This window comes from Myotis brandtii, unplaced genomic scaffold (genome assembly GCF_000412655.1).
Source record: "Myotis brandtii unplaced genomic scaffold, ASM41265v1 scaffold247, whole genome shotgun sequence".
Taxonomy (NCBI): Eukaryota; Metazoa; Chordata; class Mammalia; order Chiroptera; family Vespertilionidae; genus Myotis; species Myotis brandtii.
Window position 1 is genome coordinate 1,379,814 of NW_005359352.1, and position 26,261 is coordinate 1,406,074.

At 52.3% G+C, this 26,261-nt stretch overlaps 1 protein-coding gene across 1 annotated transcript in view; it reads left to right on the forward strand.

Moving 5' to 3' along the window:
* Positions 1 to 104: 104 nt before the first annotated feature.
* KIDINS220 (kinase D-interacting substrate, 220kDa) overlaps positions 105 to 26,261 on the forward strand; it is a gene marked incomplete at its 3' end in the record, with an annotated part of 53,124 nt that continues 26,967 nt past the window's right edge. The window contains 21 exon segments of the mRNA XM_014540537.1: positions 105 to 127; positions 4,422 to 4,564; positions 6,329 to 6,427; positions 7,685 to 7,783; positions 9,217 to 9,315; positions 10,157 to 10,255; positions 11,884 to 11,982; positions 12,720 to 12,917; positions 13,156 to 13,254; positions 14,380 to 14,478; positions 15,419 to 15,517; positions 16,208 to 16,385; positions 17,878 to 18,042; positions 19,100 to 19,279; positions 20,196 to 20,361; positions 21,750 to 21,901; positions 22,631 to 22,920; positions 23,550 to 23,690; positions 24,281 to 24,524; positions 24,765 to 24,853; positions 25,869 to 26,013. Of these exon segments, the coding sequence (XP_014396023.1) occupies positions 4,457 to 4,564; positions 6,329 to 6,427; positions 7,685 to 7,783; positions 9,217 to 9,315; positions 10,157 to 10,255; positions 11,884 to 11,982; positions 12,720 to 12,917; positions 13,156 to 13,254; positions 14,380 to 14,478; positions 15,419 to 15,517; positions 16,208 to 16,385; positions 17,878 to 18,042; positions 19,100 to 19,279; positions 20,196 to 20,361; positions 21,750 to 21,901; positions 22,631 to 22,920; positions 23,550 to 23,690; positions 24,281 to 24,524; positions 24,765 to 24,853; positions 25,869 to 26,013 (2,848 nt within the window).

Here is a 26,261-nt window from a genome sequence, read left to right on the forward strand (position 1 = left end):
AGCGGCCCCTGGGCCCTGTGTGTTGGGCACAGTTTCAACCCCCTTTCACCTGACTGTGCAGTTATTTAAAGACGCTGAGCCCTGGACAGCGGCGAGAATCCAGCCCCAGGTGGCCCAGCGGGAAGGGGTGAGGTCCGGGGTGGGACCCAGGCCGCGGGCCCGGGGTGGGGGTCTGTGCTCTGTCCCAGAATCCAGCCCCAGGTGGCCCATCGGGAAGGGGTGAGGTCCGGGGCCGGACCAGGCCGCGGCCCGGTGTGTGGGGTCTGTGCTCTGTGCGGGGCGAGGAGGCTTTTGAAGAAGGTTGAGGTGCAGGTTGGCCAGGGCTCCTGTTTGTGTTCAGATGGCGTTTCCAAGTGGCTTGTGTTTGTCCCGACGTCGCGGTCTGACCTTCCGTTGGGGCCGCTTTTCTCCTCCTTGGCCCCTGGTGGTGGGCATCGTGCCAGATGTGAGGTGGCTCCTGCCTCGGGGCGGTGTTGTCGAGGGGAGATGTGGACGTGGATGAGGGGGATGGAGGGAGGGTGTGGGTGAGCTTAGGTGTGCACGGCGTGGAGGCGTCCCGAGCAGGGCGCTGGCCCCGTGGTGTAGAGTGAGCGCGTCACCGCAGGCTCCGGGAGCAGGTGCGGGTGGAGCGGCCTCAGGGGTCCTGCTGTCCAGTCCAGCCTGTATTGGAGGCGGGCACCTAGGAGGAGGGGCAGTAAGCAAAGGCCTGGACAGAAGAAAGGGCGGGGAGGTGTTGTGGCTGGAGCTGGATGTGTGGACGTGTGGCTGTGAGGAGGGAGCAGGTTTGGGTGGAGGGGGGAGGGATGGGCTTGGGGCGGGAGAAGATGAGGTGGAGGGAGGTGAGACGGGCCAGACGGTGAGGGAGCTGCGTGCCCCCCACATTCATCAAGACCTGAGCTCAAGAGCCCTCGCTGCTCTGCACGGAGCGAGGCCTTTCTGAGGAATCGTGGAGTCTGTACAGGTTCCGTCCCTTGAATTCCTTGTGAGCAATGCAGCCATCTTCTGTGCTCCCAGCGTGAACCCTGGGGCTAGCGAAGGTTTGAAGATTCCTCCGGCCTCAGCGTGGCAGCTGCATTGGAGGGGAAGGACGGAGGGAGGAGGCACAGCTGGGAGACACTTGGGACAGGTGCCTAGGCCACAGCAGGTCCTCTTTCCCGGAAGCAGTGCCCACACTGTGACCTGCGATGCCCTCCCAGCCTGTGACTATGACTGTGACTGCAGTGGGTTAGTCCCGGGCTGGCACCTGACTCCATCTGAGTAGTCAGAGCCCTTTTCTGGGGCTTTCGGGTTTGGGAGCAAATCCACACTTTCTCTGGTTTTAGAGGCTATTGGCTTGGGGCTAGATAGCTGTTGGCAGCCATTGGTCTGTAATGAAAGTAGGTTAAGCCAGTAGAGAATGAGAATTCTGCTGGCATTTGAGGTCCAGGGCCCCCGCCTTTGCCACAGCGTGGTTAGGAAATAAACCACTGCCCTGCGCGCTTCGTTTCGCTTAAGCCGGTTGAAGTTTGCGTCCTGCACTGTTAGGAGCCTTAACTCAGTGTAGATGGAAGACCCAGCACCAAGGCACCGAGAGTCTGGTCGGCTGATGTGGGCACGGGAGGTAAATTGGAGAGAAATGGCAACTGCTGGGTCCTGGAGAGCGGAGGTGCTGTGTGTGCGAGCGTGGTGTTCAAGGGAGGGGAGCACACCTGGCCACGGCAGAGGAGGGGGGCAGCGGGGGGTGGGGGGGGATGGTGGTGGTGGAGGTGGTAAAAGGGAGGGGTAGGTAGAGCCAGACCCTGGATGCCTGCCTGAGGTTAGACTCGATCCTGTAAGAAGTGGGAATAAATGAAGGTGTTGGGTGTTGGTGATGACTGTTAACAAAATCTCTTACTGGTTTCCAATTATAAAAGGACCACAATATAGAAATTTAGGAATTAAAGGTTCTAAAGAAAATAAAAATTACATTGATGTCATTTCTGTATTTAAAAAATGTAATTTTTGAAAATGCAAATTTATAAAGTTGAGATGCTGTGTAGATAGTTTTCTAGGTTATTTTTTCTCCCAGTTAATATACATCACAAGCATTTTTCTGTCAGTACATATTTTGGAACCATTTGATGACTGTATATTTTTCCACTGTGTGGATGTAGCATAATTTGTGGAATCCCCATCTCTAAGTTTTTTTGTACTCATGACTAAAATTGTGTTGTATTTAAAATCTTTCTCCATGTTTCTTGTGTTTCTAGAATTGATTCTTAGAATAAAGTTACAGGATCAAATAACATAACCTTTTTTGATGGTTATTTAAAAGTAAGGTATCATTCAGGTATACTTTACATATAATGTAATATAATTCACTTTTTAGTGTTAAACTTTGAATTTTGGCAAAGCCATATAATTGTGTAATTACCACCACAGTGAGGATATACGACAATCTACTCCCCAAATTCTCTTAGACCCACTTGTAGTCATTGCCTTCCCCACCTTTAAGCCTGACGGCTTCTGATCTGTTTTTGTCTGTCTCATGTTCCCTCTCAAGAATGTCATTAGATGGAATCATGCAGTCAGCAGTTTCTGTCCTCTGGCCCCAAAGATAGGCTTCCGTCCCACATGCACACCACATTCACCCCATCCCAGGGCCCCCCAAAGTCTCAGCGCATTGCAGGATCAGCTCAGCCCCCAAAATCCTTTCGAACTTCAGCTTAAAAGTTCTAGTTTCCATCATCTAAATCAGGTGTGAGTGAGGCTCCGGGTCTGTCGTCTGTCCTGTCGGCATGATTCCTGTCCACGTGTGAACCTCAGGAAAGAAGCCGTGTGCTGTGAAGGGCGGTGCAGGGCCAGGCTGGGAGCCAGGCGCAGACACCGTCCAGGAGTGGGCGGGGAGAACAAACGTCGTCGCCAGGCCCAAACAATTTTATCCTCCTGGCAAAGCAAAGGTTTTAATTTTGGTGAACTCCACTTTATCAGTTTTCTTTTTAAAAAAACAATGCTTTTAATGTTATATCGAAAAACATCTTTGCTTACCCAAAATAGTCTGTTTTCTTCTGGAAGTTTGTGCTTTTGATATGACCTTTAGGTCAGCTTTGTGTTAGTGTGTGTATTTAGTGCATGGTATGAGTGAGCTGAGGTTTGTTTATTTATTTGCATTTGAATGTCCAGTTGAATAAAACCAAGTTCCTACACTTTGGGACTGACATTCTGGTTGTGGTGGGTGGGCAGTAAGCACGCACGTGCTGTATCTGTGATGGTGATAAGTGCCACGGAGAACACGGAGTGGGCCGGGGCCGCTGTGGGTAAGTGACATGGGCAGCCGGTCCTGGTGAGGTGACTGGAGGCTGAGGGGCGGCCTTGGGGGCCTGGTTAGTGCAGAGGCCTGAGGGGCGCAGTGCCGTCCGCTCAAGTGAGATGGGCGAGGGGTGGTAGGGGATGAGGTCAGAGGTGGACCTCCATGCCACTTGGGCCGGAGTACACATGCCAGTCCACCTTGTTGCTCAGAGGAGCCGCTGGAGGGCGGGGAGCAAGGAAGGTGTCATCTGACTCGGTGCTGCTCAAGGTGGTTCTGCAGGCAGCGGCTCCGCAGCAGCATCGCAGGGAGCTGGACACAGACCCAGGGGCCTCGCCCAGACCTGTGCAGAGTCTCTGAGCGAAGGGCCAGGCCTCTGCTTCACAAGGCCTCGGCGGTCCTGGTGCAGGCGATGGCTTCCTTCAGGAGCTCTGGGCAGCTTCGCTCTCCATCCCCTGGTTGCCTGTGGGATAGGCTTCAGGCAGAACGGAAGTAGGAAGAGCAGGGGATGTGGGTCGAGGTGCTGGCAGCGGGACAGGCGGGGTGTGGGGTGGTGAGGGGTAATCAGGTGAATCTGATTGCTAGGCAGAGCCCAGAGCGTTGCTCAGAGATGGGCTGCAGAGTGAGAGGGTGAGGTGAGTCGTAGGGAGGCTTTGGCCTTAGAAGGAGGAGCTGGAGCTGCCTTTACTGAGGCGGGAAGACAGCGGGGGAGCAAGGGAGCACTCTCTTTCATGGGGAAGATGGGGTGGGAGTTGGATGAGTTAGGTTGAGGGGAGTGTGAGCCTGGGAAAGACAGGAGCGGGCGTTTCGCCCGCTGAGCTGGGGCGCTTTGCCTTTAGTCCTGCCCAGTGGAGGTGATCTGTACAAGCTAAGGGGCGCTGTTTTTCTAATCACAAACCCTGTATATTTTATTTATTTTATTTTTATTAATGTCAGGAAGGAAGAGGGAGAGAGAGAGAGAGAAACATCAATGATGAGAGATAATCATGGATCGGCTGCCTCCTGCATGGCCCCCACTGGGGATCGAGCCCACAACCCGGGCATGTGCCCTTGACTGGAATCAAACCTGGGACTCTTTAGTCTGCAGGTCGACGCTCTATCCACTGAGCCAAACCAGCTAGGGCAACCCTGTGTATTTTATCTCTGCTTTCCACAGGTATTGGGATAAAGGTAACCGCAGCCTCTGCAAACATGTCGGTTCTGATATCACAGAGTGTGATCAATTATGTGGAGGAGGAAAACATCCCGGCCCTGAAGGCGCTTCTGGAGAAATGCAAAGACGTGGACGAGAGAAACGAGGTGAGACCGGGCGGCGCTGCTCCTCCTCACAGGGATGCGTGGTGCCCCGTGTGCAGGCAGCGTGTGTGATGCCCCGTGTGCAGGCAGCGTGTGTGATGCTCCGTGTGCAGGCAGCGTGTGCGGTGCCCCGTGTGCAGGCAGCGTGTGTGATGCTCCGTGTGCAGGCAGCGTGTGCGGTGCCCCGTGTGCAGGCAGCGTGTGTGATGCTCCGTGTGCAGGCAGCGTGTGCGGTGCCCCGTGTGCAGGCAGCGTGTGTGATGCTCCGTGTGCAGGCAGCGTGTGCGGTGCCCCGTGTGCAGGCAGCGTGTGTGATGCTCCGTGTGCAGGCAGCGTGTGCGGTGCCCCGTGTGCAGGCAGCGTGTGTGATGCTCCGTGTGCAGGCAGCGTGTGCGGTGCCCCGTGTGCAGGCAGCGTGTGTGATGCTCCGTGTGCAGGCAGCGTGTGCGGTGCCCCGTGTGCAGGCAGCGTGTGTGATGCTCCGTGTGCAGGCAGCGTGTGCGGTGCCCCGTGTGCAGGCAGCGTGTGTGATGCTCCGTGTGCAGGCAGCGTGTGCGGTGCCCCGTGTGCAGGCAGCGTGTGTGGTGCTCCGTGTGCAGGCAGCGTGTGTGGTGCTCCGTGTGCAGGCAGTGTGCGTGGTGCCCCGTGTGCAGGCAGCGTGCGTGGTGCCCCGTGTGCAGGCAGTGTGCACGGGTCGAGGTGAGTGAGTAAGAAAGTATCACTCCCTTGGTGATACTGACTTAAAATAAGGACAATTTCTTACAGTTAATGTACTTCCAATTCCATATTTTTGGAATGCATTTGAACTTACATAAATTATTATGTATTGAATTTAGATTTATGATTGCCTTTTTTGCAGATGGAATAATCAATATTCAGGAAGTTTGATTACTAAAATCTAACGTGCTTCTAGGATGCTCCAGAGAGCTTCTATACATAGATTAGCCAAACAAAATTAAGACTTTGAAATATTTCCTTTAATGGAGCCCCAATTACCTTTCTGAGGTGTCCATGCCACACACCTTGGGATTTTAAAGACCCTGTATCTTTAAGAGAGAGTTAAATAGTCATTTGTTCTGTTTAATAAGACAGGGAAGTATACATTTACCATTTCATTATAGTAGATATTTCTAGTCAACAATAGACTGGGGGATATAAATAAAATGTTGATCTTATTTCATCATGAACAGCTGCAACATTTTATGGGCTAATAGATTTTTTGTATGAATTTTTTTAAGCAAAGTATGTACTTGTTTTATAAAACATAATAATAAAAATAATTTTGTTTCTTGAAACTGTATTTTTCATGTAGTATAATTTTTTTGCCAGTGGGTAAGATCATAAGTTAGTTTAGTTTTCACATATACATGTATGTGTATATGTGCAAACCTTTCTCCCTTTAGTCCTGATAGTACATGTATCATAATGTAACTATTGTAGAGAGAATTTGTTTCCCATTGGTACCCTAAGGTTGTTGTTACATTGTGGTGATTACTTTCAGAGCCTGGTGCTAATGGTATTGATAGATTTTGAATGAAATTGCAGTGCTGATAACAGGTTAGTCATGCTGTGGTAAAAAAAGGTTTTGTTCTCTCTTTGACTTTTACATTGTTAGTAAATTGAAAACTTAAGATTTCAAAGGTGTCTCTAAATTAAAGAAACCCTGTAAGCAGTGCTTGCCGTCTCGCTGTGGAAAAGAGAGCGTGGTGCTAACGGCGTCTCGGTCAAGCACAGCACTTGACCTGATCGTGTCCTTTCTGTCCCCAGTGCGGCCAGACCCCGCTGATGATAGCCGCCGAGCAGGGCAACCTGGAGATCGTGAAGGAGCTGATCAAGAATGGAGCCAACTGCAACCTGGAAGACTTGGTACCTCCTGAAAGAAGGCGCTCATGGGCTTCTCTTTCTTTTCCTTAACTTGGCCGTTTGTTTGATGAAATGATTCTAAACTAATGGGTGACCAATTATACTATCAGTTACATATCAACTTTGCCTAGTAATATGCTAAGTTACTTTTTAAAAAGGGAGAGAAGTTTTTACTTTGAATGAAAGTTCTCAGCTCTTCATGTTGTTATATGTAGATGGCACTGTGACTAGGGAGCGCACACATGAAATCAAATGCCTGCCTAGAACATACCCATGGATGAGTCATGTTACCAGTTACGCCGCCTAATGCTGTCTGTTGTTGTCAGTGTCATTACATGGCCACAGCCAGGAAGATGCAGTGCCTTCTGACTCCACTTCTGCGCGGTCGATCACTGTTCCGGGAGGCTCTCAATTCTCTTGCTGTTTCCCAGGAATTATTTTTTAGGGTTACTTACACACCTGCATCTGTTTTTTTCATTTTATTTTATATTTTTATTGATTTCAGAGAAGAAGGGAGAGGGAGAGAGAGAGAGAAACATCAGTGATGAGAGAGAATCATGGATTGGCTGCCTCCTGCACGCCCCACAGTGGGGATGGAGCCTACAACCTGAGCATGTGCCCTTGACCGGAATCAAACCCAGGACCTTTCAGTCCGCAGGCTGACGCTCTATCCACTGACGCAAACTGGCTAGGGTTACACCTGTGTGTTGTTTTTTTTAATTGATTATTTTCAATTGATGATTTTTATTGAGTGGTCATTTGAATTAAATTACACTCATGAATAAAAGTTAGGATAGGATACTTGTAGAATTTACTTAAGAAAATAAAGGAGAATAAGTGATTTCTTTATCACATCGTTTCTAAACTCATCCTGGGATCACTTTAGTTTGCCCGCCTGCGAGTGTGTTCTTAAGTCTCATTACGGTCTTTAATTTCATTTAGCGCGATGGCTGCTAGCACAGGATTAGCTCTGAGGTTTTGCTAGTCATCTTCTCTCCTTTTTAGAAAGCCTGGGGTGTGATTAGAAGTCTGGGGAAAAGACTGACCAAGCAGTTGTGGAACCACTTCTGCGCATGGTAATAATACAGGCAGACAGATCCTTCCCCCCGGCTGAGGGTCAGGGTTACGTTAGAGCCGAGCGGTAAATGGCAGTCGGGCATGATCCTTTGGTCACACAGTCACATGTCTTCAGGCTGCTTTTTCCTCATTTTGAATGTTATTTTTGGTTTTGAAACGGTAACATAGTGTCTTGTGTTCAAGGACAACTGGACAGCGCTTATATCGGCCTCCAAAGAAGGGCACCTGCACGTGGTGGAGGAGCTGCTGAAGTGCGGGGGGAACCTGGAGCACCGCGACATGGTACGGGCGGGCGCTGCTCCCCTCGCCCTCGGCGGGGACTGTTATCGGTGACAGACCCCGGGGAGCTTGGGCGCGGTGACACAACGCTGTTTTGAGGATGTCATTAAATGACCCTCAGGATGTTTAAACCCAGGCCGTATAATATCTGCCTCTTTTAGAATATCCTTAGTCATCATCTCTAGTTTATTTTAGAGTTTAAAATTCTGAAATATTGTTAAAATACTCACCACCGTTTAGTATGTCAGTGTTTTAGAACTTATGAGAGAATGTTTCCTTTAAGAGGAATTTTAAGAGGGACATCGTTTCAGTTGTTTAGTCATAATTTTCAGATTAACATTTATAAACATATTTTTAACATGTAATTGTGTTCAGACATGCCATCTATACATGATAAGCTTAACAAGATATGATTCTTAATTATCTTGGCTCTTGTTTGCTCTTGGCATCTGCTTAAAGCATAAAGGTTAAGAAAGGTTTTTGGCTTATTTATTCTGCAAAATTTTTAGTCTTTTGGAAAGTTCATTTTAACAACGGAAGAAAGAAAGGAGGTGATCTGCCCTGATCTGTGAAACAGGCATTACTTTGCTGATGATGCTTCAGGGTGTAGGTGGTCTGAGTTTTTAAGAATCTGCAGCCTCCCACCATCTGCACTTCTGCTGTGTTGTTCCTTGTTCCGGGAACAATCCTGTGGGCCGAGGGTCACTGTTCTCAGTGCACGTGGCTCGGGAATGAGACTGAAGGCGGGCCCGGGCCCCGCTCCCTCAGCGGTGAAGCAGTCAGGCTGTTCTGAACCCATGTCTGCAAGGGAGTCAGGAAGTGTAAGCACACATCGCGAATGTGCAGGGTTTAGTAAGATTTGTAACAAATGATTTCCTAAGCCCTGTAGGTTCTCCATACTTCTCATTCCCCCCAAGTAATTATCACACCTTTTCACATGTAAAGGGTCTTTGTGTAAAACACCACAAATCGGGGAAACAGGACTGTGTCTCCCTTAGTGTTGGGATGGACTGGCGGTGGGAGTCGCCGCTGCCTGTGAGGGAAGGCGTGGTCCTGGGACTTGCGTGAGGAGAGGTGTTCCCTGCGGGTGGAGTCCTCCAGGTCTGATGTCAGGAAGTCTAGTGAGGGTTCTTTCTCTAGAGCACCTCCAATGGTTGCCCACCCGCAGCTCTTGCTGAAGGCGGTCGGTTCCAGTCTTCATTTTGCAAATTTGGACATAGTTTTCTCAAGATAAAATTTTTATCTCATAGAGTCTGGCATAGGGTGACGTTATATAAATTAAAGTGGGGCATGATATTAAAACAATTCTGGGCAGGCATTTTACAGATTAAATATTGGTGTATGTAAGACTTGACTTGACTGAATGTCCAGCTCTATAATTCCTGGCCTTTTTGTGCGTGGAGATAACCAAAAATTTTATCCCCGCCCCTTTTTAGGGAGGATGGACAGCTCTGATGTGGGCCTGTTATAAAGGCCGGACTGACGTGGTCGAGTTGCTGCTCTCGCATGGAGCCAATCCCAACGTCACTGGTCTGGTAAGCATGCGCTCAAGCCCACCTGCAGGGTGGGTGGCCAGTTCTCAGGGGAAGACCGCAGCTGAGGGCACTGTAGGCTTCAGAGCGACAGAGATGACCCAGATCTTAAAGGTAAGAATGAAGAGGGGGACTCAGCGCAGGAGCACCTCATTCTCAGGCTCAGCTTCTCAATTCGTATCAACAAAAGGCGACTCCTAGAGCTTCCCTGTCAATTACAACCGTCTAACATGTCGGAAGGAGTTCGGAAACCCTGAGTCCTCTGGCCTGTGTTCTGTGGGCCTGTATCTCCATCTAAATTTTTTTTTTAAAGAAAAGAGACATTTTTCTGTGTCTTACAGATGGCGATATATTCGCTACTACCTTGTGCGAGACTTGATCTCAGATTGCAGATTAATAAATTTTTATTGATGGTATATCATTTAATGTACACTTTAACTATCTCACAGTTGTGTCCACTACACCTCAATAAGGTTGAAACAAAGAACTTTTATTCCAGTTCGTGGAAGGGTTATGTAAGAAAAGTTTCACACGCCTGCTGTCAGTCCTGCCTGTTGGCCTGACAACCCGATTAAATGAGCTGAAACTAAAATAAATGCGTCCAGGGGAGGTGGAGTGCATCTCAGCTGCCAGTTAGGCTAGAGTGCTGTGTGTTTTTAAAGTGGAGAAGGGTCTGTAATTTGATATTAAAAATATTACTTCATATTATTCCGTTTATTACTTACTCTTCTTAGCAAATGTGTGCTGTAGCATCTGCCTAAAGGTTTTTCTTTCCTCTCTCCCTGCCTCCCTCCCTCCCTCCCCTCTCTGTCCACCACCTGCCTGCCTGCCTGTGCGCCAGCAGTACAGTGTCTACCCCATCATCTGGGCAGCTGGCAGAGGCCACGCAGACATAGTGCAGCTGCTGCTGCAGAATGGCGCCAAGGTCAACTGCTCCGACAAGGTAGGTCAGCAGGCCCCTCAGGCTCCCGTCCACGTGCTGTCACTCAGTGTAAGTTACAAGTTTTCACACCGTCTCCTGAGGCTGCGCGGACGCAGGAGGAGGTCACTGCGTACGTTTCTAGATGAAACAAGGGAAATGGGGTCCATAGTGCGCGCGGAGCGGTTAGGTTTCCTGGGGAGAGGGCCCGGCTTTGAGAAAAAGCGGGGAGACTTGCTGAGGCGGTCCGAGTACCCCCTGCAGGGATGTTGCCACATGTCAGGGACCCTCCCAATGAGAGTTCCCTGCTGAGGAGGGTGCGGGCCTGGCTGGCGGGGAGGGTGGTTTGGAGCATGTGGTCTGGGATAGTCCGCTCTGGAAGGAGAGAGTGCTCAGAGGAGGAGCGCTCAGTTATAGCGTCTCTGAAGATGTCGTAGATTGTTCATTTGTAGACTTAGGAAGGCGTCTTAGCCAGAAGAAAATGTTCTCCATAAAGGAGGAGCTAGAAGGAATTTAATTCTGGGCGAATAGAGATGTAAGAGTGAGCTGGGGAAGTGCCTCCAGTATTCCTTCTCCCGCCCCTAAGGTTGCTCCACAGGGTGGCCTGGACCACTGCGCTCCCTCTGCAGGCTCCTCCCACCGAGGCGCTGGCACCTGGGCTGCTGTCAGAGGCCCTGCCCCCGGGGAGAGCCGGGCTGCAGCTTGTAGCTGTGGTTCCTGGGGTGTCTGATGGGACCCAGAGAGGTGCCGTCCGCACAGTGGCCACCGGCCACATAGCTGCCTTGATCAAATCAACTAAAATAAGATGAAGTAGTCACACTGGCCCCAGCTCAGGCGCTCAGTAGCCGTAGGTGCCTGGCGTTGCGGTGGGGCTGTGCAGAACGATGGCATTTCCATGCACAGCATCCCCGGGACACCGTCGGCAGAGGCTCACGTGCCTGCGGGCTCTTCGAGCTGACGGTCCCTGTGGCGGCCCTGGCTCTGGCCGCCATGCCCCCCAAGACAGAGCACGGCTGGTTCTGCACGAGTTGTGTCTGATGCCTTTTGCATCGAATTCCAGCAGGAGGTGCTGTTGAGTGCCGTCCGAGGCTGCAGCTCACCTTCCTGGGCAGAGCTGAGGGGGGTGTGGGTCAGAGCACGGACTGAGCCAGGCTGTGGGTTCAGGGTCCAACTCCACCTCCTGATTAATAGCTTTGTGACTTTGAGCCCATCACTGCTTCTCAGGGCCTCGTTGCTTATCTGGGAAAATGCGACATGGCCACGTGTCCTCACTTGTGTGATAGGATTCCATGGGCTACACGTGAAGTCGCTAGAACCGTGGTTGGTACTTGATTGTTGCCATTTTCCCCTGTAGTCACACTGCTGCACTTGAACTTGTGCTTCACAAGACATGGAAGCAGAGGGGCTTGTGGAAAATCAGTGTGTGACTTCATGATGGGAAATTCAGTCACTGATGATAAAAGATGAAGTTGGTTAAAAGGTATTTCATGCAGCAGCTAATCACCTAACCTGGAGAAATAAAAGGGGAAATGTGATTTAGCTACAATTAGAATTATGAAGGTGTAGGCAGTAATCTAAGAATACTCAGCATGATGTTTATCCACGTTGCGGCCGCCCGCTGATAGGATTGTAAATGTGTGCTGCTTTCACAGTACGGAACCACCCCTCTGGTGTGGGCGGCGCGAAAGGGTCACCTGGACTGTGTGAGGCACCTCCTGGCCATGGGCGCCGACGTGGACCAAGAAGGCGCTGTACGTACCGCCCCTGTCCTCACCGCCGGTGACACGTGCTTGTCGTTTTCAGAGGATGTTCTCCTGTCGGCACCTGGAGAAACCGCCTGCGGGTCTCAGTGATACTTGGAGACAAGCGTTCTCTTTCTGTGATGCTGACAGTGTGTTACATTGCAGGTGTCACGTGCATCAAGTTTTGCTCTTAAGGATCTATGGCTAATGCACATAAAATTTGTGCTAGGTGATTTATTGTTATAAACTGGATGTGCAGTTTTTTAAGAACCTCTAAAATAAGAGTTTTTGAAAATGGGGTTTCTAGATCACTGTAAAAAAGTAGAATATACTTTTAGTGAAGTATTCTGTAGTTATCAAGTAATTGTTTTCAGTTTCCCCCATAGATTTTGTTATAAACAGTTGTTCGTTTGAAGTCTGAATGTGTTTGATTTGAATCACCCTCCCCACTGTTTTATACTCATTCCCTGTGTGAGGAGGTTGTTTACTGTGAACGAGCCCACTGTCGGGTCATCCCTGAAAGAACTGAAGGCCACAGGGTCCTGTGGACTCGGGGGTGAATGGATTTTCAAAAATAGAAGACACGCCTCCTGGCACTTGTGATGTGTTTTTGGTTATTTATGTTGACAGTTTATTGTCAGAAATAGCTGTCATAGGCCACCTTCTTGAAAACATCATTGTATTATTATGGCATAAATCATATTTTCTAGAATATATTAATTTCTTGGGCTGGTTTCTGTGCTTAGAATTCAATGACTGCACTTATCGTGGCTGTAAAAGGAGGCTACACACAGTCAGTAAAAGAAATCTTGAAGAGGAATCCAAATGTGAACTTGACAGACAAGGATGGCAACACAGCGCTGATGATTGCGTCCAAGGAGGGGCACACGGAGATCGTGCAGGATCTGCTGGATGCCGGCACCTACGTGAACATCCCCGACAGGGTAGGTGCCTGTTGGTCTTGTAGTGACGTTGATGGGAGACGACCTCAATGTCCCACCACCTCCCTAGGTTCTTCCTGCACGAGGGCCTTCTCTCAGGGTTGTTAGTTCCTCAAAGTCCTCCCTTTAGGGAAAGGCCTCTGTGCCCAGGATTTTCAGGAAAAGTGGTTGCATTATACGTACTGACCTGCTGCAGAGCGTGCCCGTCTGCCGCTCACTCCCCTGTGGTCTGTCTGTGCAGAGTGGGGACACCGTGCTGATCGGCGCCGTCAGAGGCGGCCACGTGGAAATCGTCCGCGCGCTGCTCCAGAAGTACGCGGACATCGACATTCGAGGGCAGGTACGTGTGGCTGCGGGTGGTGGGCTCGGAGTGTGATGGGCTGTCAGGTTGGCTGATCACAGTGCCATCTGCCAGCTGGAAGCCCGGATATACTTCACAATGCCTCTCACATCCACGGCGTTGTTAGGGAATTCCTGTGTGGATGCCAGGTTAGCTTTAGAGAGAAGTGAGTTAAAATAGCTCGGGGTTTGAGTGCACCCCTGTACTGATGTAGATGCACTCAGTCCTGCACTGAGCAGCCGAGAGCACTGAGACTGGGCGCCGCTGAAGTGTGTTATGCAGATGGAGTGTCTTTACTTCCTTTATGTTTCCCTCTGTCTGTCTGCTTCGCCCCTTCCCGCCGCTGCATCACCCCTCCTTCCCCCGTCCGCCTGCCTCTCCTGGGCACTGGTGGTGCCTGTGGGCTTTGCCAAGGCAGCCTTTGCCCAAAGGTTATTAATTTAGGTAAAACACCCCTAAATTTGTGGGTTTATCCAGTATTTCAGAGCTTTAGCTCATTTTGTTGGACACTCTGGTTTCCGCTCAGTTTTTGCTTTATTCACTTGTATCCAAATTCATTTTTGAATCAAACTAGTAAATCTCTAGCTCCACTTCAAGGTCTATGTTGACTTATTTTTGGGTTTTGAACTAGATCGGATTTTAAAGGATGTGATCAAGATTGCCCACCTGTGGTGGTGGGCAGGGCGGGGGCGGTTAAGAAAGCTGAACGTGGCGGAAGCAGTCACCCGAAGCTTGAGCAGTGCACCCTCATGCATCCCTTTGAAAAGACTGGACAGAGGGAAGGAACGCCAAGGGCCCTTGTCCACGGGGGGAGCGCAGGTCCTGAAGACTTGGAGCCCAGCGCGTGGTCCCGAAGCCTGGTCACAGCACAGAAATGCACGTGACCTGTCGACCACGTGAGCTTGTTCTTTCTACGCCAAGTAATAGAAGCTCCCCAGGCTCCCTTCATAACAAACCCCACAGGTCGGTCTAGGGTGCGGCGAGGGTTCCTGGTGTTCCCGCCACGCAGCTGTGGGTGAGCCCTCCCGTTGCTGTCGGCAGGAGGTTCCTGAGGACCCTTAGTATGTATAAGAGCATGTTAGAGCATGCGTCCCACATGCAGCCATCGCTGGTTTTTATTGACAGGACAATAAAACTGCTCTGTACTGGGCTGTTGAGAAAGGGAACGCGACCATGGTGAGAGACATCTTACAGTGCAACCCCGACACGGAAATATGCACAAAGGTAGGCCGACCCTCCGTCCCCTCACCAGCCAGTGCCAGTCCTGCGTGCTGGACACTGGATGACACCGATGTTACTAGTAATTTCCATGTGACATTGAGGGGCACTGTGTCCTTTCAGGAGCTGTGAACTCACAGGGAAACGTAGTGTGTCATTTCTTACGTTAGTTAAATGCGTTCAGAAAATGCAGTGTCCGCTGTTGACCAGCCGTGGTCAGGTCGTCCCCAGAATTCGCTCCTGCCCGCGTTGTGTGGGATGCAGACCCCTTTCCTCACGAAGACCCCGCGAGTGGGCGTTGGTGCCCAAAGCAGCCCTGCATCCGCTTGACTCAAACCCTGAGGACTGTCCCCTGGGTGCGACTTCAGTGCCGCATCCGGCCCGTGTGTGGTAGTTTTCCGTGGGGAAGATGTATTGGGAATTTTTGAGTGAAATGGTGATAATTCTTCATGAATAACACAGTCGTGTGGAGTCACCCATGAGACAAGCCCATTTCATCTCCAAGGACGGGGACAAGCATCTTTCTAAGACAGTGATGCCAACCTCAGTGCACAGGGCAGGAAGGTTCCCTGATCATCTTTCTTTTTTAAAAAAACACATTTTTATTGATTTCAGGGAGGAAGGGAAAGTTGGGGCAGTGTGGAGGCGCTGCCCGAGGTCTCGGGGGAGCTGGGGGTGGCGGCCGCAGTGTGGGCAGGGAGCTGCGGCCAGACACCCTGCTGGGTCGTGGGCCACATCTCATGCTCGGCTGAGTGATAGCAAATTATTTTGATACAGAAGATGGGTTGTGAAAGGAAAAGCATGTTTTTACGGCTGTGTGTCCTGGAGAACATTGAACATAGACTGGTCCGGAGGCCGATGCCCGAATTCTCACAGATGTGTTCATGTGACCTTAGCATGTCGGAGGGAAGCTGTCAAGGTGACACACTTCCTTCTGTGCCCGCAGGACGGCGAGACGCCGCTGATAAAGGCGACCAAGATGCGGAACATCGAGGTGGTGGAGCTGCTGCTGGACAAAGGGGCGAAAGTGTCTGCCGTGGACAGGGTGAGCCGGGGCAGGCGGTGGGGAGGGGCCGGCAGCTGGCCTGCGCCCTGGGCTTCGGGGGCTGGTTGGGTGTGTGCAGGGAGGTCACCTGCTGGGACACCTGGGTGGGAGCCCCATGCTGTGCCAGCTTCCCGGTAGGGGGAGCTGTTGCAGATGCCCAGCAGGGCAGACTCCAAAGGAGCCGGAGGAGGACGGCTCGGAGAAGACGGCATGGTGTCCCCTGGGGGAGGGGCCCCTGCACCTCGCCTGCTCCCTACTCTTCATGGTGGACGCGGCAGCAGCCGGGCGGTTGTGGGGAGGAGGCGGGAGCAGGTGTGAAGCAGGTGTGCACTGGCTGAGGAAGACCCTGACAGTGGACATAAATGCTGGTGGGAGGGTGGTTACTCACCTGGGCGGGAGTGGTCCCTGGCGGGGGGCGGGGGCGGCAGGAGGAGCTGCTGCTTTCCCTAGTGACTCGGGGGCGGAGGACAAGGGCCTCTTTCAGAGGCTGCGGGAGAAGCCAGTCCGGAGGGAGGCGAGGAAAGGACCGAGGGAAGACATTGCCGGGGGCGGAGAGAGAAGTACCCGTGGCTTGGGTCTGGTGTCTGACACAGGAAGAGCTCAGATTGGCAGTCGTTTACAGCAGCGGGAGGGTATTCCCGTGTGCACCCCTGTGACGACACGCCGCCCCCTCCCCTGCGCCTTCCGCAGAAAGGAGACACCCCTCTGCACATCGCCATCCGCGGGAGGAGCCGGAAGCTGGCGGAGCTGCTCCTGAGGAACCCCAAGGACGGCCGGCTGCTGTACCGGCCCAACAAGGCGGGCGAGACGCCCTACAACATCGACTGCAGCCACCAGAAGAGCATCTTGACTCAGATATTCGGAGCCAGTGAGTACTGCGCCTGCTCCTCCCGGGGAACGAAGAGGCCGCAGCAGTTAGCGGCCGCCACTTCATGGAGACGATAGTCGTTACTTTGCTGTGGACAATGCTCCTCCCTGGCGCAGCTCTTCTGCACCGCAGGGCAGCTTTCTGATGACGCGCATTCAGGCCGATCAGTCAGCCTGTGAGGCCTGAACATCTCGCCTCCTTTTCTAAAAATCTCCCCGCCACTGTCCCCCAGGCGTACCTTGTGCTGCTAATCAAAACGCACAGTTTTCCGAGGGTGGCGCGAGCACCCACACTTCCCTGCCTCGGCTGGTGTTGTGCCCACCCAGGTCTGCCCGCGCCGTCCCCACGGCTGCCTCTATTTGTTAAAATTCTCTCTCCAAGGCTGAGGCCAGCCGCCACCTTCTCAGTGACACTTTACCTAAACACAGACCAGTTTCGCCTCATTTTAATACTCGAGCATTTGTGTTTATATTTTCTTTGTTGTTGTTGTTGTTAATCCTCACTCGAGGCTATTTTATTGATTTTTAGAGAGAGTGGAAGGGAGGGAGGGAGACGGAGAGAGAGAAACATTGATGTGAGAGAGACACACCCATTGGTTGCCTCCTGCACATGCCCCGACCAGGGCCAGGGATCGAGCCCGCAACCCGGGCATGTGCTCTGACCAGGAATCAAACCATGACCTCCTGGTTCATAGGTTGATGCTCAACCACTGAGCCATGCCCACCAGACTCCTCTAGTATTTTTATGGTTTTACTTTTTACATTTATTTATGTTTCAGAAATTTATTTTTGTTAAACAAGGTATGAAGTATATGGAGCTATAATTCTATTTTTTTAAATGGATGTCTAACTTCTTACCACCACTCACCAAATCATTCTTTCCCGCTGATTTGAAGTGTTTATGTTAGTTCCTGGGTGAGTTCTGTGATGTTTTAGTTGTAGCTTTATGGACACCTGCTTTTGGTGTCTTTAAATTGTTTCTTAGCTACTTTCACATGTCTTTGCTTTTCAGTTTTTAAAATCTCATGGATTTTGATTGGAATTGCCTTAAAGTGATAGATTGATTTGGGGAGAATTGATGTCTGTGAGTCATTGAGCCTTTCTGTCTGGAACCATCAAGTGTCTCTTTTCTCTGAGTCGGTGTGGTCTTCGCTAGTGCTGTGTCGCCTTCTGTGTGTAGCTGTCACACATCACATTGTTCCCGAATGCACCCTGCTCCGCATTCAGCATCGCAGATCAGAAGGCGCCTCCATTGGCGGGTAGAAAGCATCACGCCGCAATTGGCAGCATTTTTCTCTCTTGGTTGTACGTGGTCATGGTGCGTCCTACACTCAGTAGGGGTCTTGAGGTCTATAAAATGTGGTATTAACTTAAGATCAGAACCTGTTTTACACATTTAAGTTTTTCCTAATTCAATAAACAATAGATACGAATGGATGTTTCCTTCTAGTGTCTCTCTCTCACATACGGCCCTGGTGCGTTTATAATTACAGGACACTTGTCGCCCACGGAAACGGACGGCGACATGCTGGGCTACGACCTGTACAGCAGCGCCCTGGCGGACATCCTCAGCGAGCCGACCATGCAGCCGCCCATCTGCGTGGGGCTGTACGCGCAGTGGGGCAGCGGCAAGTCCTTCCTCCTCAAGAAGCTGGAGGGTCCGTACACAGCCAGGGTTTTGCTGGTGGTTTTAGTTTTTGCGAAGAAAAGAAAAACCGAGTTTTACGTGGGGAAATGTGGAGTTTGGTAGAAAGAATGAGTTAATTTAAGCTCATTTGGGCTCAACACACCTTTGAGAACTGCGCTTCTCAGATGTGATTGGAAGGAGGGGTGAGGAGCAGTTTCAGAGAGGAGTGAATGGAGGCGTCACTAGTGAAGACACGTAGCGAAGTATGAGTGGTTTTCCGTTCACCTACGGCAACACCTTGTTGCTTGTATAATACAAACCACAGAAAACAACCATCAACACCACCTTGACGGAGGAAGTGCCTGACAGGGATTGGTGCATCTCCACAGGAAGCAGGGGGTGCTGGCTGGAACCTGGGAATGGGACTTTTATGTTGATCCAAAGAGAACCTTGGTTAAGTGGCTAAGTAGCAACATTTTATCTAGGGCCTTAGTAAGTGCCCCATAATGTTTATATTCAACTAGAGGCCTGGTGCACGAAATTCGTGCATGGGTGGGGTCCCTAGGCCTGGCCGGCGATCAGGGCCGATCAGGTTCCCCGCCTTCCCCCCTCCTCCGCCCGTGTCCACCGCCACCCACTGCCGGTTCCCCGTCCCAGTCTGGGGCCCAGCCCTGATTGGGCGATTGAGGCCTGCTGGCCGGGGGTAGGGGCCGACCACCACCTCGGTGGGCGGGTGATGGGCTGATCAGGGGGAGGGACTGGGAAGTTGGCTGCCAGCCCTGAGGAGGGAGCAGGCCATCGGCCCCCCTGGGAAAGGGGCTGCATCTGCTGCCACCCATCCTGGTTCCCCATCCCAGCCTGGGGGCCTGGCAGAGGGAGGGACCAGAGGGTTGGCCTGCAGGCTCCATCGGCAGTTGGGGCCTGTGGGCTGGGAGCAGCTCTTGCATTGAGCATCTGCCCCCTGGTGGTCAGTGCGCGTCATAGCGACCAGTTCTGCCTCACTGGTCGCTTAGGTTTTTGTACATATAGATGTGAAGTTTGGAGTTGGTTCTTAAAGCAGGAATAAAGCTTTCTGCTCACTCTCCCAGATGAAATGAAGACCTTCGCGGGGCAGCAGACCGAGCCTCTCTTCCAGTTCTCCTGGCTGGTCGTGTTCCTGACGCTGCTGCTCTGTGGGGGCCTGGGCCTGCTGGTCGCCTTCACGGTTGACCTGACCCTCGGAGTAGCCGTGTCTCTGAGCTGCCTGGCGCTCCTGTACATATTCTTCAGTAAGTCTTCGCTGCTGCTGTTTGCAAAGACGTGGAGAATGTCAAGACTCTTGTACCTAAAACATGGTCTACACCTCTTTCTCAAGACCTTTAAGTGAATTTCATAAATCACTTAAAAAATGGGTCTTTTTGCTGCTTTGTAAATTGGCCTACCCCAGTGGTTCTCAACCTTCTGGCCCTTTAAATACAGTTCCTCATGTTGTGACCCAACCATAAAATTATTTTCGTTGCTACTTCATAACTGTAATGTTGCTACTGTTATGCATCGTCATGTAAATATCTGATATGCAGGATGGTCTTAGGCGACCCCTGTGAAAGGGTCATTCGACCGCCAAAGGGGCCGTGACCCACAGGTTGAGAACCGCTGGCCTAGAGGAGCGTGCCCACAGCCTGGCAGGAGCAGCTTTGAAGACGAGAGTCTGCTTGTCAGTAGTGAAGCAGAACCCTAGTTCACTGCACTCAGCCACGTGTATGTTTGTTAGCGCTTTGTATTTAAATCTTGTTTTGAAAATAAGTCTTCGTAGTATCGCTGGCATGTTCTTGAGCGTTTTGATCATGGTTGTAATTTTTATATAAAAGCAAAGAAAAAATATAAAACCCATGTCCTTGGGGTGTCTGTAGTTGTAAGAAAGGAAACAGTGACAAACCCCACGTTATTTGCTCTGGGATCTGATCATGCTTCTGTGGAAGGCATCGTCTTACTTATGTTGTGTTTCAGCTGTTAACGTTCCCTGCTCATGCCTCCTGTGTGTGGCGGAGGCTCATGCATGGAGGAGCCGGGGGTGGGGGAGGGTGGAGAAAGTGGCAGGACCAGGAAGAGCTGCGTGGGCCTGCCGTCGTACTTGCTGTCTGGCTGCTGGGAGGAGGGGCTGCCTGGCCCTGGGGGTGTGGTCATTATTTTAACTCTGTGTTTCAGCCGTCATTTACTTCGGTGGCCGGAGGGAAGGAGAGAGCTGGAACTGGGCCTGGGTGCTGAGCACCAGGCTGGCCAGGCACATCGGGTACTTGGAGCTGCTCCTCAAGCTGATGTTTGTGAACCCGCCCGAGCTGCCCGAGCAGACCACGAAGGCTTTGCCCGTGAGGTGAGTCGGTCCCTGCGACAGTGACTTAACACGAGGAGGCACAATCCAGTTTGTATGCGCATTCTCAGTGCCCGCTTCAGAAGCTTTTACAGAAGTAAAACCAACAGCCGGCCTGGTCAAGGACACTGAGAAGCACTCCGTGTCCCATCTCCTCCTGCACATCAGAGGTCAGAGAACCTGCCCATGAAGAATCCGTTTAACTTGGATTTGCAGGTTTTATCTATGTGCCTGCCCCCTCCCCTGTGACACCTGCTGTCCGTGCGACACTTGTGGACAGAGCGTGGCCCTGGGCTGGGTCCTGGCACCTCCTGTGCCGGCTGTGACTGGGCAGCTCGCTGTGCTCCGCTGCTCGTCCACACCTGTGGGCACGTGCTACCTGCCTGCCTGACGTTATCAGTAATGTCATGTGGGAAACATCTGGGGAGACATGCAGGAGGGTGAGAACAGGTGTGAGGGCACAGGTGCGAGGGGCACAGGCACGGGGCGGGGCTGCGGGGGAAGCAGTGGAAACAGCTGAAGCAGGAGGAAGTCAGTGGAAATGAGCACGAGAATTCCACATGGACTGAAAGGAAGAAGTCACAGTGACTAAGGTAAAACATGGGCAATTGTAGATGAAAACAGGCCAAACCACACAAACTGTCGCAGCTGTAACATGAGAAGAAGGAAGACATAAGCCTGCAGGTAAGAGAGTCAGTGTTAAGAAAAGGATTTAAACATAAAAAGTTGAAAAGAAAACTTACAGAGTAGAATAAAGTAATTGGGGGAAATATTTTTACAGGAAAGGACACATTTTAAACTAACAAGATGGTATCACTTTAAAAAGAGAGATCACTTCACACAGCCTCAGTGGAGAGCAGAGTGCAGTGCGGGGCAGTGGGGCCCCAGACGGCGTGAAAGCCGGGCTTGTCTGCTGGTGGAGGAGAGCTCATTCCGGGAGGGAGGGAGGGGAATCGTGCAGGGAATTCAAATGTAAGCAATTCCGTTACTTCAAAGAGCAACTCGAATAGAATATTTTATGACTTATTTTTAAGTCTCTGGTCGAGGTTTAAGCTATAAATGAAACAGTCTAGAGCAGTGGTTCTCAACCTTCTGGCCCTTTAAATACAGTTCCTCATGTTGTGACCCAACCATAAAATTATTTTCGTTGCTACTTCATAACTGTCATGTTGCTACTGTTATGAATCGTCATGTAAATATCTGATATGCAGGATGGTCTTAGGCGACCCCTGTGAAAGGGTCGTTCGACTGCCAAAGGGGTCGCGACCCACAGGTTGAGAACCGCTGCACTAGATGATGCATCTTTCTGAAAAAGACATAGACAGGGAGGGGCCTGACACAGGCGATGCGCAGGGGCTTCTGGGAGAGCTGAGGCCGTTTCCTCCCGGCAGGTTCCTGTTCACGGATTACAACCGCCTGTCCAGTGTCGGCGGGGAGACGTCCATGGCCGAGATGATCGCCACCCTCTCGGACGCCTGCGAGCGCGAGTTTGGCTTCTTGGCCACCAGGCTCTTCCGAGTGTTCAAGACGGAAGACTCGCAGGGTAGGGCCTGCTCCCTGCTGGTGCTGTGTGTATATGTGAGTGTGTGTGTGCTGTGAATGTGTGTGTGTGAGTGTGTGTGTGGCTGTGTATGTGTGTGTGTGTGCTATATGTGTGTGTGTGTGTGTGAGAGTGTGCTATGTGTGTGTGCTATGTGTGTGTGTGTGTGTGTGAGTGTGCTATGTGTGACTGTGCTATGTGTGTGTGCTATGTGTGTGTGTGTGTGTGTGAGTGTGCTATGTGTGACTGTGCTATGTGTGTGTGCTATGTGTGTGTGTGTGTGTGTGAGTGTGCTATGTGTGACTGTGCTATGTGTGTGTGCTATGTGTGTGTGTGTGTGTGTGAGTGTGCTATGTGTGACTGTGCTATGTGTGTGTGCTATGTGTGTGTGTGTGTGTGTGAGTGTGCTATGTGTGACTGTGCTATGTGTGTGTGCTATGTGTGTGTGTGTGTGTGTGAGTGTGCTATGTGTGACTGTGCTATGTGTGTGTGCTATGTGTGTGTGTGTGTGTGTGAGTGTGCTATGTGTGACTGTGCTATGTGTGTGTGCTATGTGTGTGTGTGTGTGTGTGAGTGTGCTATGTGTGACTGTGCTATGTGTGTGTGCTATGTGTGTGTGTGTGTGGCCAGCACGCGATGCGACGAGGGGACATCGGGTCGGCCTCGGCCTCCCGTGCTGAGGGGGATGCTCTGCATCTTGGCATGAGCGTCAGTGAGACCGTCGTCCTGCAGGGAAGAGGAAGTGGAAGAAGACGTGCTGCCTCCCGTCCTTCGTCATCTTCCTGTTCGTGCTGGGCTGCGTGGTTGCGGGCGTCACGCTCCTGGCCATCTTCCGGGTGGACCCGAAGCACCTGACCGTGAACGCCGTCCTCATCGCCATCGCGGCCGTCGTGGGGCTGGCCGTGGTGCTCAACTGCCGCACCTGGTGGCAGGTGCTGGACTCACTCCTCAACTCCCAGCGGAAGCGCCTGCACAGCGCGGCCTCCAGGCTGCACAAGCTGAAGAGCGAAGGCTTCATGAAGGTGTGCGCTCGCTCACTAGGGGCTGGCGGACGGCCGCTCGAGGGGCACCCGGGGCCCTGCCCGCGGGGCTGTGGGGCGCGTGCTCTCTCAGGGCACAGCGCCGCGGTGGCTTCAGTGTCAGCCCAGGTTTCTCCTGTGGAAATGCACATCGAGTGGGAAAAGTTAGAACAAGAGCATCTTTTTATAAAATAGACTTTTATAAGAGACGCAAAGGAGCTAGCGAAAGGGGTCCTTCACGGTGTGATTCCTGCCTAGTGGCCTGGGTCCTCGGGGCCTGGACCCGGCAGAGCAGAGGGACTGAGGACAACGTCCTTGAATTAAAGGCCACGTCCCGTCAGGAGCCGCAGGGGTTGGGTCACTTAGATTTCCATTCAGGTCTCAGACTTGTGATCTTCAGAGAATGTGATCTTGGAAAGAAGTCGCTCAGCCCAATTGAGTAACTTTTTCAAAGGCCGTGACGGGGTGTCCCTCCTTGTGGGGGGAACTGCTGTCCGCTGTCCCCCGTGGAGCCCTCCCTTGGGGTCGGGCGGGACCGTGGCGGCAGGAAGGCCGGGAGTGTCCTTGTCGGTGGCTTCTGTGAGGCTCAGGATGCGCCGCCCTCAGTGCGTCTGTCTCTCTCTCGCGCGCAGGTTCTCAAGTGCGAGGTGGAGCTGATGGCCAGGATGGCCAAGACCATCGACAGCTTCACGCAGAACCAGACGCGGCTGGTGGTCATCATCGACGGGCTGGACGCCTGCGAGCAGGACAAAGTGCTGCAGATGCTGGACACGGTGTGCCCGCCGCCCGCGGGGCTCGTCACGCTGGAGGGTGGCTGCGGGCACAGCTCGCGGGGCATTGGAATTGCACTTTTCTTTCGTAAAAGTCACCATCTTTATGCAGAAACGTAGAGAGAGTGAACGTTCGTAGACAGTTTAGAGAACATGCACGTGCTGGCAGAGTGAGAGGAAGTGAGGGGAGGCTCGCGGTCCCGCGTGGCCCAGCGTCTGGTGAGGCTGAGAAGCAGGGCGCGCGGTTCGCCGTGTTTTGTAAAAGCCGCACATGGGTGCCTCTCCGTGAGGTGTGGCTGAGCAACAGCGTGTGATGGCAGAGACCGGTGTGCCGTGCCTCTCGCATGTCCCCGAGGGCCTCTCCGCGGGCTGGCCGCCCCTCTCCTGTCCACCCGTCACCGTCAGCTGTGCAGTGTCAGATGGTGCAGAACCAGATGGAGGCTTCAGTAGCAGCTGTGTTCAGATAGAATAATATTGGATGAAAAACAGTTTTAAAAAATATCCAGTCACCAAAGGATGCACGGGTCTGGGAGGGAGTTTCTGAGACGCTGGGCAGTTTAAAGCTGCACGGCGAACGCACGTCTCGCCCGCAGGTCCGAGTGCTGTTTTCCAAAGGGCCGTTCATCGCCATCTTCGCGAGCGACCCGCACATCATCATCAAGGCCATCAACCAGAACCTCAACAGCGTGCTGCGCGACTCCAACATCAACGGCCACGACTACATGCGCAACATCGTGCACCTGCCCGTGTTCCTCAACAGCCGCGGGCTGAGCAGCGCCAAGAAGTACCTCGTCACTTCCACCACCAACGGGGACATCCCCTGCCCGGACGCCGCAGGTGCCGGCCAGCCCCTGGGCGTGGGCGCAGGCCTGTGTGTGTGGCTCACCTTCACCTGGCAGGGCGGTGGGCGCAGTCCTGTGTGTGTGGCTCACCTTCACCTGGCAGGGCGGTGGGCGCGTGGGCGCAGTCCTGTGCGTGTGGCTCACCTTCACCTTGAAGGCTGCAGGCGGGCTTCTTCCCTTGAGCTGTCCCGCAGCAGAAGGCTGTGCTAACGGTGCTCTCGGTAAATTCTCTAAGGAACACAGGACGACGCCGACAGAAGAGTCTCACAGATCAGCCTTGGAGATATGACAAAGCTTGGCAGCAAGACAGCCCTCAATAGACGGGTAAGACGCCGTCTCTTTTGAGCCCCGTGTTTGTGTTGCTGTTACTCAAATAAAGCTGAGCTGATGGCACTAAATCACCTTTTGTAAACAGTGCACCAAGCTCGGCCAATGCATGTTCTCACTGGACTCCTTCCCGCGTCAGTGGCTTTGCGGGCATGTCTGACCCTAAGCCACAGTGACTAACGCAGGAGCCCCGTCCCTCCCAGCCGGTCCTCAGGCCACACGCCGCTCCGGACCCAGACCCAGTGAGCCCGACGGTGTCGCCCAGTGCCCGTGGCCACCACAGCTGGGAGGGGAGGGAGGCCTTCCTCCTCCCCAGGGTGCTGTGCCCTCCGTGGGTCTCCCGACCCTCTGCTTTCCCTGTCCTGCCCACTCCCAGACCTCTCCGTGTGGCCGCAGTGCACTGAGGAAGGCTAGGTGGGCTGGCGCTGATTGGCCCTGTTTTAGGTGGTTTTTTGTTTGGTTTTAAGATTGTTACCATTAAATTTGGACCTTTGGCATTTAAAAATGTCTTCAGTGACATTTTGACATTCTGATTTTATGCCTCTACTCTGTGCAAATATGGATGCATATTAATGTGATGAGTGGCCGCTAACGCTAAGTCAGGAGCAGGGTGTGACCTCCCGTGCCGAGTATCTGCCCTGGGAAATGCTGAACCTTAAAGCCCCGCAAGGAGTTATGGCTTCGTCATCTCAGGGCTCCTGTGAGCCTGAGCTCCTAGAGTCCGAGTTGAATTCTCCGTGCGGAGTCCTGCTTGCGTGTGATCTCCCAGGCATCGAGCTCACTCGGCCGCACAACTAGGACGCTCATTCGCTCTCAGCGTGCCAGGGCTTGGGCCGCCTGCGGCCGTGTTTTCTAAGGCCTGAGCCCTCCTCGGAGTAAGGGGGCTGTTGGCGGGTGCGATTCCGCCCTTGGCCTGCAGGGTGAGGTTTGTTGCTGTTGCGTCATAAGCCTGTGTTAGCGTCACAGGAGCCGAGCCCCGGCGTGCAGGTGACTCTCGCGCTCTGTTCCTCAGGACACTTACCGCAGGAGGCAGATGCAGCGGACCATCACGCGGCAGATGTCCTTCGACCTGACGAAGCTGCTGGTGACGGAGGACTGGTTCAGTGACATCAGTCCTCAGACCATGCGGAGGCTCCTCAATATTGTTTCCGTGACAGGTGACTTTTCTCCTCCTGTCTCACGGCAGACAAGCCTTCACGCGCACGGAGCAGCTCAGTTTCAGGAGCAGGGGGACGTCCTGTGCTTGGGTGTTTGCATTGCTGAAGGCGTAATATTTGCTTTAAGGGTGTTTAGTAAAACCAAAGTGAGTTTTGACAACAAAAATCAGCCATCAGTGTGCACTGTTATTTCAGAATGTGACAATTTAAAGAGGCCTCTGATTTCCTCTCAGGTTTAATTGAGTGGA